Below are 13,505 nucleotides of genomic sequence, written 5' to 3'. Positions count from 1 at the left end.
GCTGAGCTGCACATTAATCCACCATTTTATGCAGGACTAACCTCCGGGCTCTGTGAACCCTCTCCTGTTCGCAGCTGTCCTATTTGGTATTGTTTTGTAATTTTGTGACAGGTTTGCGTCTTGTGTGGAAACACGCAGTTTGAATGAAATCACGTTGAATGAAATAGAAATCAGACTAAAAGCAAAAAAAAAAAAAAAAAAAAAGCTTTTTCCACTGAATTTTAAACAGTGAATTAAAATCAAAAGCTTTGACTTCACAACGCGTACGCTTATTATTTACGAATTAAATAATAATAATAATAATTAAACTGGAATGTGTGGTAAATTCCTCTCACTTCCTCTCTTAACAGAGTTGTCATTTCTAGCGCCCCCTTGTGGATGATCTGAGAATGAGTTCAGAGTTGCACCAAGGCTCTTCCATGATGTTAGGTTAGGTAGTTATTAATCCCCAAAGGGACATTTTGAAGGAAACTCTGTACAGGGGGTCAGTACAACATAAACATGATCTAAATTGTTTATATAGACGTTATATTTAACACATTTTATGACACGTGCTGCTCAAATTACATGAAATATGATTGCGTAATTGCATCCTTTGGATGTCTCATTTATATTATGAACGGAGGAAATTGGGTCGGTAGTTTTTCCCCGTTATCCTGCTGATGAACAGACACACGAACACAATAAACCACACCAAAAACATAACCTCCTCGGCTGAGGTAAAACTGAATAAGTATGACATAAGACAGTCTGTCGTTCATAATATAAATGAGACATCCAAAGGATGCAATTACGCAATCATATTTCATGTAATTTGAGCAGCACGTGTCATAAAATGTGTTAAATATAACGTCTATATAAACAATTTAGATAATGTTTATGTTGTACTGACCCCCTGTACAGTAATAATGACTGATAATGGAGCCACATGTTGCAGCAGCAGAGTGGCATGAAGGTTATTACAGTCAGGTTCAAGTGATAACTCAAGGAGACGCAATTGCAAGAAAACTACAGAGGAAAGTTCAGGCGTCCCTGTGCGATCTGCAACCATCAATATTCTCCTTTTTTTTTTTTTTTATTTCTTTTGAGGAAGTATCTCCACTCCTAAACAAAGCAGCAGGTGAAGAAGCTGTTGGACAGCAGCTCACTGAAATGGTCAACGGGTAGTTTTAAGTCGTGTTTTTCCCGCTTTCTGTGCAATAATTTGCACGTCTGAAACTAAACAGTAAAGGCAGGTGTCCAAAAAAAGATGCAGTAAGAACAACGGAAACTGAGTTATCTGTGTTAGCGGTGAATCTGCTGATTATTTTCTGAATTTTAAAATCAATTATTTGGAATTATATGTAAAAAAACAACAACAACAACAACAACAACAAAACAACGTATTGTTTTGGCCAACCCCCCCAAAAAAAGTTATTCTGTTTCCAGTGATGTAGAACAAAGAAACTCTGAAATGAGAAGTCGCAACTGGTGTTTATTATTTCCTTTAGATAATAATAATAATTATCTTCTTAACTGTGTAACTGTCTAAAAAAAGATAAAAGTGTCGTTTTAAATGTGTAGATAGTGCACTCTTGAGACTAACTGTACTTCCCCCCACCCCCCTGCTCTAAGTTTCAACCTTCACCTGGATAAATCATGTGGACTGCAGGGGGTGAAAAAAAAAAAAAAAACATGTTAAGCACAGACAGGCAGAATATGGCGCTTCCGGGTACGGCTACAGTCATGTGACCACAAGTCAGCCAATGAGAAGTCTTTAGCGGTTGTAAATACACTGCCGTGTTAAATTCATGCAAAGCAGCAGGAGCGACACAAGGGGAGAAACTGCGGACAAACATGCCGGTGAAAACAGCAGCCAGCGGTAAGTCAGTGGGTTATTTGGCCCTTAACGCATCGATGGAGTCGGGTTGAGTTAAGTGGGAAGATGCAGCTGGGAACAGCTGTCTGTATATGACGGTAGTAATGAACCAAAAACCAAAGAGAGGTAGTCACGTTTTCTTCACGTTGTATTTAATTTCAATAAGGCAATTGTTTTGTAATAATATTCCTATGAGGCGCACGCCATTTCTCTAGTAGGCTACTCAATAATAATTTTACTTTTCGCTATTAATTAGTTTTTCCTCCCCGTCTGTCTTTTGAATTAATTCAGTTCATAAACAATATTTCACATTGTGAAATTATGGGTTTTTTTTGCAAATTCTTGGCTTTTTTTTTTTTTTTTTTTTTTGTCAATCAGCTAGTTATCCGATAATGATTAAGCACTGACTTATATATTGACTTTATTACATAGGCTTAAAGAATAATCAGGCGCCGATAAGGGATGATGGATGGATGAACAAAACGTAATCTAGTAAATTAAATTAATTGTCCGACAGTGGTGACTGCATCAAGTTAGTGAAGCCCAAACACTGATCTAAAAGTTTCTCATTTAAACAAAAATCAATAGCCAATAAATAAATGAAACACTCGGTGAAATGTAACCGAGAGCTAAGAAGTTATCAATTAGATCATTGTCCAGCAATGTTAAGTAACTACAGTAATGTAATTCTTACATTTCCACAAAAAAAAGAAGAAATTTCAATCATTTTGATAGTCAAATTAATGTTCAAGCAAAACATTGTATGCTGAAAGGTGAAAATAAATCTTGTTCCAGCTTCTCAATTGTGAATATAGTCTGTTTTCCATCCTCTTTTTATGGTAATAAACCAAATACAGTCGGTGGTCTTGGACTGTTAGACATGAAAAGACAAAGAGGGCAGGTTGATCCTCAAGAATTTGACTGAAAAAGTGCAAGAATGGATTATAATAGGATTATGAATAATCCTTCATCTGTACATTTTGCACCAGGCTACACTGCACTTAGGTGATTACTGTACCATGGAAAAACAAAAGGCTCTTAGAGACGTTCATGTATTAAAATACACAGAAAGTTGAATTAACTCAAGTGTTTGTTGTAAAATAGTGTTTTTTTCTATTTATGAAAACACGTCTGTGACAAACCCATTAGTTGTTTTCTTAAACTTGATCACAAAAAATGTAATAGATATAATAAAAACTAAAGATCCGGTGTTTAAACTATTATTTTTGCAGGCCAGCTGTGATTGGATGATCCTTTTTAGAAGAAACATTTAATCTGTAATCTCCTGGCGTCAAGTATCATTTCTGAAGATTAAAAAAAAAAAAAAAAAAAAAAAGTGTTTTACCATCAACAGTAGGCAAAGTGTTAACCCGCCTTGAATGTTTACTTTAGTCATGAACATACTCTAATGTTCTACCTGGAAGATAAAGAAAAACAACAACAAGCTGTTTACATTGCATGTATTGTTGTGTTTACAGACAGGAAGGGAGCTGAGGGGAGAACAGCAGGCAGCGGCAGACAGGTAAGAACACAACACTTTTTACACCCGAACTCGCTGTCACTGCCATCATTCAATAAAACAGATGGGTGATAAAAAGCAGGCAGTTAACAGCAGCACAACACAATGAGTCACAGCCAACACCGCAGGCACAGGCCTTTCATCTGCTATTTAATTTGACGTTTTCTGTTTTTTTTGGGGGGGGTTTCTGGTGTGATTCATTTCACTTCTGGTGTTCTGTTTTTGGAGGGATAATGTTTTAAAAATGTAGGTTACTGTACAGTAATATGCACGGTATATTTACAATTAAACTGCAGATACTCTCACGGGTGTGAAGCGTGTAATAAAACCTGCCTCCTGCTACTTCAAGGAGCTACAAATCCTCCTGTAAATTCCAGTTGTTTTGGTGCCGTGTTCCTGTCTGAATATGCGACAGCTTTATTGTTTTTGTTGGCCAAAGCACACAGTTAAAGCTTTTGTCTCTTAGATCTTCAACTAAATGTGACATTTTATGTGATCAGGGCAGGATGTTTTTTTTTTTTTTTTATAAAGTTTGTCAGCATTCCTTTCTTAAGACTCAAAAAAAGAAAACATTTACTGGCATTTCAGTCCTACATCCTCATTAGACTTCAATTTAAAGTAATGTCTATTTACAAATCTTTTCAAAGACTGAATTTTTTTTTGCCTTCAAAGACGTTATTCTGGTGTCAGAAGTGTCTGATCTTTCTGTATATTTGTCATAGCACATTGTAACATGTGTGATTTGTGCTTGAAATACTTTTTATATAAAGTCGATCCGACCTGACTTGTCTGCTCCAGAAGGTTTCCACCTGGCTGCCTTCTTTTATCTGTCTCTCCGCCGAGACCCGTCCTGTTTGCCGTGTTGTTCTTTGCGACAGGCTCAACCTGACGAGCTGCATTTGTTAGTTGCTTTTATGGAAAAGCCCTGCAGGGAGCTAAGAGACAACAACAAATAGTAGATGATAAAAAAAAATAAAAAAAATAAAAAGTCAAGGAGTGTTTTTTTTTTTTTTATCAGCAGAGAAGAGGTGACTCTTTGTGTTGTAATATGAGCAGAAAAATATAATAAGCGTGTAGTACACTGGGGAGTATTTACATGTGATTTCATGTCCTAGACTTAAATTCTTGGAGAATCAGTTTCTGGGTAATAAACGAAGTAAATAAAATGTCCTGATGAGGATCGGTGCTCGAGAATACGTCGTTGTATTTGCATCTGGGAGGCGTGAGCCCTCCTCTAAACAAATGCAAAAACAGATGGCTGAGACATTGTGTAACATTGTTCCCACATTTGCCATGGCTGGTCAGAGGGCAGCCGGGGTAAAAGCTGGCATTTTAAAAGGTCTGGTGAATGTGACATCAATCCCTGGATTTAATTCCTGCAAAGTGAACTGATCCAGTTTTCTCTCAGCGTGGCTGCCTCACTGTTAGAAAAATTACTCAAGAGGCTTGGTTCAAAATCAAACACGTCGGACATTTTATTCTTGCAAGAAGGAGCAACTACATGCACCCTCAGAGAGAGGTGTCCAGCAGTGCTCCCCCCCCCCCTCCAGCAGTCCTCTCCTCCGCAGTCCTCCTTTTCCAGGGCTTTCCTTAAGGGCAGCTTTGATAAACAGTCGACAGTCACCCCCATTCCCTTTGTATCTGCTTTTGTCTGGTAATACTGATTTGGTTGTAGGTCCCAAGATAAGGACACAGGGGAGTCGTCAACTAGACGCTGAAAGAATCACTTGCAAATAAGACAAAAAACAAAGGAAACTTTTCGGATCCTCCTTGACAAGAGACTTTCTGGAGCCACAGTGCAAACAAGAGGAAGGGACAAATCCTTTTTTCCCCATCACTCACATTTTGCTGTTACTTGGACTGTATTTCTTTGACACCGCTGGTACATTTTACTTTTAGTTTTCCAGATAAAACTCTTTTATCTCACGTCATCTGTCATCTATGGTAAAAAAAAATATCAAGCACTGCAATCACAATACAGATCATGTGGACTAAAATTACTGACTGACGGGTATATAGCTTTGATGCTTTTTGCTATTATCTTTATTTTGTATATTTAGGAAGTAAAAATGTGATGACTCTTTAGCCAGTTGATTTTACTTGATGATTAAAAATACCCTCTAGCAGTGAACTACAGTAGTTATAATCATCAAGGGTTAAAGCCTAGTTTCATATTTCCAATAATATGTCATTTCTGGCCGTAATATGCTTACGATGCTCACAAAGGAGCGTGTCTGCACCGTGTCTCTCCTGCTGCCTCATTTATATTTTGCTCCCCGGACTCACTTTTTCTCCATACTGGTATTTCACCTCTCGCCAGACCCATGTTGCTAAATGCCTCACACTTGTGAAAACATAACCCCTTCAAAGCCCCAGTGAACTTCATGCTCTTGGAGAGACACCCTCACTGGTTTCAGTAACAGCCTTGCTATTGTTTTAGAGACATTTTTGCACCATAAGAGGTTTCTGTGGGAAATGCTGTTCTCAACGTCATGAGATCACACTGTATCTTGGGAGTAACAGAGGGGTTTATACACACTTGTTGCTTTTTCTCTTCCCAGGAGGGTCCTGGCGGACTGTGGGACTCTGTGAAGAAAGCTGCGTTTGTCATTGGATCTGGGATCTTATTCTTGGCTGCATTTGGCAACTCACTGACATGGTAGGATCTCTTGACAACAAACCAGCAGCTTGGCTTGACAGGAACCTGAAGAGTGGCCAGAGGCTATTATGTCATTGCAGAGCAGAAAGGACAATAAAGGAAGGACAATGAGAACCAGATAAATGGGTTCAGGGCAGGAAAGACAGGACAGAATAGGACTGGACCAGTAGGACAGTACTTATAAGCTGTCACATGCAAGACAATGTAGAAAAATGCATAGTCGAGGACATGACGTGGCATAAAATTATATAATGTGACAGGACAGGGCGTGATGGGATTAGATGTCACCGTAAATGACAGGACCAGACGTAACGTAACTATGTGTGATGGCACTGAACATGACAGGACTAAACGTGATCTGACAGGACGTGTTGGGACATGGCAGGACTTGATGGAACAGGACAAGACTTAAATGGGGATCGATGTGTCGGTACTGGGTGTATTTTGTTTGTTAGGGTGTGACCGGATATTGACCAGGACGTTTTACAATTCAGGTCTTTGCTAGGTGGTTTCTCCAATATTTCTGGACAGTTGCTAAGGCAGTAGATGATTTCTGGGTGGTGGGTTGGACAGGGAAGGACTAGGCCATTGGACAAGACAGAGCATACGAGCACAGTGAAGGATAGGATAGCATAGGGAAACGCAGTTGAACAAGATAACGACGGGGTGTGTTCGACTAGGTCCTCAGGATGTGTGGAAAAAAGTTTGCACAGGTGCTTTTCAGAAGAATTGTTTACCTTTATTCAGTCTTGAATACAGTCTGAAAACAGTCTTGTGAACATGAAACTTGACAATGGCTCTTCCTCCAGGCACCTTCAGAAATTCTGGGGAGCATCTGGAGATTTCTGGCAGAACCTGTGGACCAAGTTGTACCTGGCGTTTGAGGGTCACAATGCCACTTTGTTCTACTTGGGTAAGAAATAACAACTGCTTAGTTTTGATTTTGTTCAAGGAAAATTGACCTGTCGAGGAAAACTACAAGAAACGGCAGGCAGTTTCTGACATATCACGACAAAGTTGTTGTCAAGCCAAGAACAATTATGGCAATCTCTATTGGGATGCAGTGAACCTCTTCAGTCCCTATAATAATACCTGCATTTTGGGTATTGGACAGTACTAAGTACCGATCTCATACCAGGGTTTAATGGAGCTTTACGTCTCACTGTAAACAAGCAGCCCAGGATCATCGTGTAGCACACCCGTCAGTCCACTAGAGGGTAGCGTGTCTTCGTCACAGTTTGCATCACCTCGCCCCCTCGTAAGACGGCAGGTGTGGTCGTGGTGGCATAAGTCGTGGACTTTCACTCGGGGCGCCAATGTTCAGGTCCAGGAGATTTTGGTGCATAACCCCAACCACGTGTCTTTTTTTCCCTAACCGTAACCAAGTTTTATGTTTTTTTTTAGGCCGCAGCGAGGCAAACACGTGATAATGGCAAGCTACCCTCTAGTGGAGTGATTGGTGTATCACATGCTTTTGCGTCATATTGGATTGGTGTAAGAGACTGCGATCATTCTTTTATGTGTTAGGTAACATCGGGCTTGACTTCACAGCGTCAAATACGTTCCGACAGCTGATGGTTTGTTGTTAGATTCCTCTATATTCTTTCGAGCGAAACGTCTGGGCTTGCTGTTACACTGCTGGATGTGAACGTAGAATTGAATTGAATTGATTGGGAGCAGCTTGAATGACGTTCTTTGTATCAATACATACTTAGTATTGTGAAACACTTGAATATAAATGGTTTCATTGATCTATAAATATATTTCCCACCATTCATTTATTTCTATTTGGAACTTGGCTGATGATGGCCAGAGGAAAGTTTCACAGTAACACTGCGACTGTGTTGTGGAATTAGAGGACACATGATTTAATCTTCTGAGAGACTAATAGGACTTTGGTTTGAGAGTTCTTGGGCTGCACAAAAGATCACCGAATACCGTGTTTGTGTAGCATTGAGAACATCTGTCTAGCTCAGTCTGGTATCAACTCACTCACTTTAATGAGTTTTATTGTTGTTGTGTTATGAACTGATCAGCTGTTTTTGTGCATTGGCAGGTGTTCCTTTCATTCAGATATTATCTATGTAGGACATAAAGTGTCTCCCTGATATGATGTGCATTACAAGATAAAGCAGAGTTTTTCTGTATTATGTCAAAGTAATGGAGCACAGAACAAGTCATACACGGCGCAATACAAAATGAAACACAGCAAGGTGTACTGTGTGCAGATACAATGTGATGACAGTGGCTTTGATGTAATCTAAGGACTTTTGATAATGTGTTTACAGACTGAAGATTTATTTCTCAGGCGCAGGTTAACGGGATGAATCTTTGACCGGGGCCCTTTTCTCAACAGGCACTATGTTGGCCCCCTTTCTGTCATTTTGGGTGTCAAATGCTCTGCTCTTATTGGTGGACACCACTGGTAAACCCTCCTTCATCACTCGCTACCGTATCCAGGTGGAGAAGAATAACCCGGTAAGATCCACGCACACACTACGAACGCTTATTTGTCTCTCTCTTGTTTTGATTTTGTTTACTTTCTTGCCCACAAGATCCACAGGTGCCACTTTTGAGCCCAAATAAATAGGATTTGCAAATATTATCATGCTGAACTTCATTTTATTTTTTTTAATTTTTTTTTACTTTAAGATAAATGTTATCATGATAATTAAGATTATTCATTGGTGTGTGCATGTTGTTGAACCCATCTGTAAATGAGCAGCCCTTCAGTGTTGCTGATGTGTCCACATCTGTCTGATCAAAGTCCTTTAACTGTGTTTGATCAGGAGATGTTGTTGGACAACAGAGAGATAAAGACTGACTCTATTGATAACCAGGGCCGGAAGGTTACTCAGAAAGTAATCACATTAGGGATTACCTACACACAGGGTGTAATAAAGATATCATTTTCATCTGTTCTCAATATCATTTCAGGGTGTTTATCTCTTTAAACATGAAGCAAAACTCTTAACTCTTTAGAGTTTTGCCCTCAGAAATTGCTTCACCCCTCTCTGCATCTGCTCTATTGAGTTCATCACCTTTATACAGTGATGTCGATTTTCAGAGATAAAACTTGATATCCTAAATGATGAGGCAATCTGCGACCGTCTGCTCTATCTTTACTCGGTGTGGCATTTCTGTTTTATTACTCCCAGCAGAAATACCAAAGCCAAGTAACCGAGATTAGCCGTCTGAACTTTTAGTCGTAAACAAAGCCAGGATGTGCTGTTGTGTTGCAATAATAGTTATGCAACACCGCTTGTGGAGTTTATCTATGTATCTTAAATTAGATCATTTTATGTCGCCTGTCAGAGTCCCCGGTCAATCACGTGTCAACACACAGCGACACGAGGTAAAGCCATTATACTGTACCCGAGTTTAGCCGTTGTTTTGATTTAAACCCAAAGAACAAGTGCACCCCACTGCCCTTATCGTGTCATAATGAGGTTAGATTAGATTTTTCAAGTCCAGTTATGTTTAAAAAAAAAAAAAAAATGTAGATAAGAAAAGCTAAATAGATCAAAACGTTTATGTGCATGGGTGTTTGTTGTACATGGATGCACATAACATTTTTGATGATGTTTAGCTCTTTCATTGCGCTTCTTGTAAGACCCCCGGAAGAAAAGAGGTCGTGCTAAAAAAAAAAAAAAAATTTCACATATATTTGTCACCAAAAAAAAAACACATTACATCCGGTCTTCTCTTTGACTCCTCTTGTCGTCTTCCAGGTGGATCCAGTTAAGCTGCGTCACGCGGTGAAGTCTGTCCTCTTCAACCAGGTGTTCATCTCGGGGCCCATGGTGGTGGCTGTTTACCACCTACTGAGCTTGAGAGGAAACCCCTGTGACCCGGAGCTGCCCACCTTCCACTGGGCCCTGATGGAGATGGCCATCTTCGCCATAGTGGAGGAAATTCTGTTTTATTATTCACACAGGTGAGGGAGATTCATTCATCTTTTAGTACTGTGACACATTAAACTATCTTCTGTGGAAAAGACAGGAGCCAGTGTTAATTATAACCTTTACACATTACTGCCATCTGGTGTTTGCGCACCTGTTTTCCCCCTTAATATATTATTAATAATATTATTTCCCCACACGTGTGCTGCTTACATTTTTCAGTCCCTCTAAGAAATCGCAGTATTTTGATTGATACTATTCACGCAAATTTAATCAATCTGCAATATTTGGGGGAAGTTGGAGGTTAGCAAACGTCGTGCGATTTGATTTCTTCAGAATAAAGGCACTTTATTGAAAAAAAAGTTTATATAAACAGATGGTGCTGATTTAGCTGACTCATGAGCTCAGTGACAGTTTTTGTCTTAATTCGAGTGCCGTTCTGAACCACAAGTCCTCCTCACTGAAACTTCAGATGCACTTGTTTAATGCATTGACTGGATTTTGACTCTTTTATTTTTGTTTTATTCTCTTAGGCTCTTCCACCAACCCGGCCTGTACAAGCATTTCCACAAACAGCACCACGAGTGGACCGCTCCCATTGGAGTTGTCGCCATCTACGCTCATCCTCTGGAGCATATGGTAAATGATCCTGCCTGCTTTTCATTTCATTTTCTGTCTTTATCTCTGTCACATTGCTGACCTCGCTAGATTTGAACATTGCAGTGCTGTCAGTGTGAGAATATTCAGAGCCTTGTTTTGAGTGTCGATAAGTGTCATTGGGACAGACACCAAAAAATGGATCCATCACATGTTGCATTTGCAAATTTGTTAAATACCAATAAAAAAAAAAACTTTCTTGGGTTAAAAGATGTAAATGGAAAAGTAATGAACAGAGAATTGTAAAAAGAAATACTGTTTTGTATTTTGGTTGTAAAATGTATTCAGAAGTTGCCTGTTATCAATACATTCGCCTCATAAATCATTACACATTTCTCTCCTTATGTGATGGTATATTATTTGCTTTTAACAAAAAAAAAAAAAAAACTCTTTGCAAACCAAGTGTGGCAGAGCTTCTTTAGTTTGTAAATTTGCTGGATTTTTTTTTTTTTTTTTTTCGTGTGCGATTGAACGTACTGTTTGTTTGTTTTTTTTATCGTTAGCTCTCCAACATGTTGCCGGTGGCAATCGGGCCGGTGCTCCTCGGCTCCCACATGACCACCACCTCCTTGTGGTACAGCCTGGCTCTGGTCAGCACCACCATCTCCCACTGTGGATACCACCTCCCCTTCCTGCCTTCCCCCGAGTTCCATGACTTCCACCACCTCAGGTAAGTCCACTCTTCCAAGAGTATTTAACTAGACCTTCCTTTTTATGTTTTTTTTCTTTTCTTTTCTTTTCTTTTCTTTGCAGCGGCTTTTCAAAGCAATTTGGTGAATTTTGTTTCTTTAAAAAAAAATAATATATATATATATATTTTAGTTTTTTGTTTCTTATAGCAGCTTCTCAAAACTATTGGAAATGCTTTGTCATTTTTGTGTGTTTTCTTTTTAGTAAAATTGCAATTGCACAATTATTATTCTTTTTGTTTCAATTACATTTTCCAAATACAATTTTTTTATTCTTGTTTTTTGTTGCAGCGTTTTTGTTTTGTTTGTTTTGGCAGCAGCTTTTGCCAAAAAATTATAACACAATTTGGGGACCTTTATTTTTTTTGTTTAGTTTTTTGTTGACGTGGCTTTTCTCAAAATTTATATTGAATTTTTTTTCTTTTCTTTTTCTTTAACTACTACCTAATAAAGAAAGTCAGATGTAGTCTCTTATGATAAGATGCAGAGATGGAACTATTTTAGTTCTCACCTTTTTTTTTTTTTTTTTTTCCTGAACTCAAAGAACCACTTAAAGCCACTAGATAAAAATCCTGATCATAAAAGTTATAACTTTACCAATTAGACAAAAACAATATAAAATACCCAGGCTACATCTTCTGAAAAAATTCTGTTTTACATTCTTTTTTAAATAATACACATACTTTATGCACAAAACCAAAGTGCAAAATACAACTGGGAATATAAACTCATAATTTAACACGTGATTAGACTGACTGAAAATGTTGGGAACCAGTTAAGTGTTATTTTTCCCTCTCAATTGTGAGTAATTATTACTTACACGTCTCTCCTGGTTCCAGGTTCAACCAGTGCTTCGGGGTCTTCGGCGTGCTGGACAGGCTCCACGGCACAGACACCAAATTCAGGCAAAGCAAGCAGTATGAGCGCCACATCCTGCTCACCAGCCTCACCCCTCTGTCCGAGAGCATCCCTGACTCATCCAAGAAGGGCAACCCCTGATTTTTAACCTCAGACCTTGCCACTTTTGGGAGTGATGTAAGGGAGGGGGATAAAATTCACAATCAATCATGAATGACAATTAGATTTTGATGATATTTAATCTAAAAAAAAACAACCTCTTTCAGACTGTGAAAGCCTGCTCGGACTCACTAAATGGCCCCTAACTTCACTTTAATGAAGTAGAAATGCACCTTAAACTTTTGTTCAGTTTTAGAAGTATGGCCTCTGTGTTCACCGCTGATATGAAGTCGACTGCCAGGGTGGCTATTTTCATCACGTTGCCACCCATGATTACATCTTCCCCTGACCTGGGAAGTTGCCTGTCTTTTTAGCCTACAAAATCCTGCTGTGATAGGTTTAAGAGTTTGGTGGTTGATACGAGTGAAAACAAAAAATAAGCTGACTGCACTTCATAGTGCAGAAAGTCAGCTTTCTGTCTCCAGCCAGAAAATCTCAGATTTGTCATTCTGATTACATTTTTACTCGCACCAAAGTTTTTACTCTGTTCTTACTAGGTTAAACTGAACTGTATGAGGAAATCCTGCAGTTTAAATAAATCCCTCTATTTGTACTTGGTGTGAACCCCAAATGGTGCACCATTGGTATGAGAGAGAGCAACGAGAGTTGAAAATGAAAATCATTTAAGCATAAGCAGATTCTGGTTTTAATGGAACTAGTGGTCATTCAAATTATCCTCTTTCTGTTATTTGAAACTGTTGCATCATGGAAATGTTGATCATGTCCAGGATTGCACAAACTGATTTACGCTTGCATAAAAAATACGACCTCTGAATATGTTTTTACATTTCTACGTTAGCTTTAATGTAGTCAATTTCAAATACAGACATTAATCCTGATTAAAAGTACTAATTCTTAAAAGCATATTTTGTATTCTACCGAGTTTGTTTCGTGTCAGCACTTCCAGCTCACCCTCCCACACTGCTCTGATGCGTTAACTTACCACTTGGACTGGAGAGAATCTGTATTCTGTGGCAAAAGAAAGACAATACATTTGCACTCATTTGTCTTCAAATGTTAAATGTGTCTTCTTTTTTTTTTTTTTTTGTAGAACAAAAAAACCTCAACTTGAAAAAAAAAAAAAATCCTTCCGTGATTAATGCAAAGTTAAGTATATTCTGATAAAACTGTTTAACAATAAAATGTTTAAAAAAAAAAGAAAGAAAAGAAGTAAATGCTTATTTGTTCTTTTTTGTGTTTGGAC

General features: G+C 38.6%; 1 protein-coding gene across 1 annotated transcript; it reads left to right on the top strand.

Moving 5' to 3' along the window:
- Positions 1-1,777: 1,777 nt before the first annotated feature.
- Positions 1,778-13,347, top strand: faxdc2 (fatty acid hydroxylase domain containing 2). The gene is made up of 9 exons (XM_069717096.1): positions 1,778-1,861; positions 3,337-3,380; positions 5,939-6,036; positions 6,846-6,949; positions 8,393-8,514; positions 9,768-9,973; positions 10,472-10,577; positions 11,099-11,265; positions 12,124-13,347. The coding sequence occupies exons 1-9, from the start codon at positions 1,837-1,839 to the stop codon at positions 12,281-12,283; spliced, it is 1,032 nt and encodes a 343-aa protein (XP_069573197.1). The 5' UTR covers positions 1,778-1,836; the 3' UTR covers positions 12,284-13,347.
- Positions 13,348-13,505: the final 158 nt, after the last annotated feature.

Source organism: Brachyistius frenatus, unplaced genomic scaffold (assembly GCF_029030835.1).
Source record: "Brachyistius frenatus isolate BFR_SWC_R1_liver_20210118 unplaced genomic scaffold, ASM2903083v1 Contig_5, whole genome shotgun sequence".
Classification (NCBI taxonomy): Eukaryota; Metazoa; Chordata; class Actinopteri; family Embiotocidae; genus Brachyistius; species Brachyistius frenatus.
This window is presented reverse-complemented; position numbering and strand designations above follow the sequence as displayed.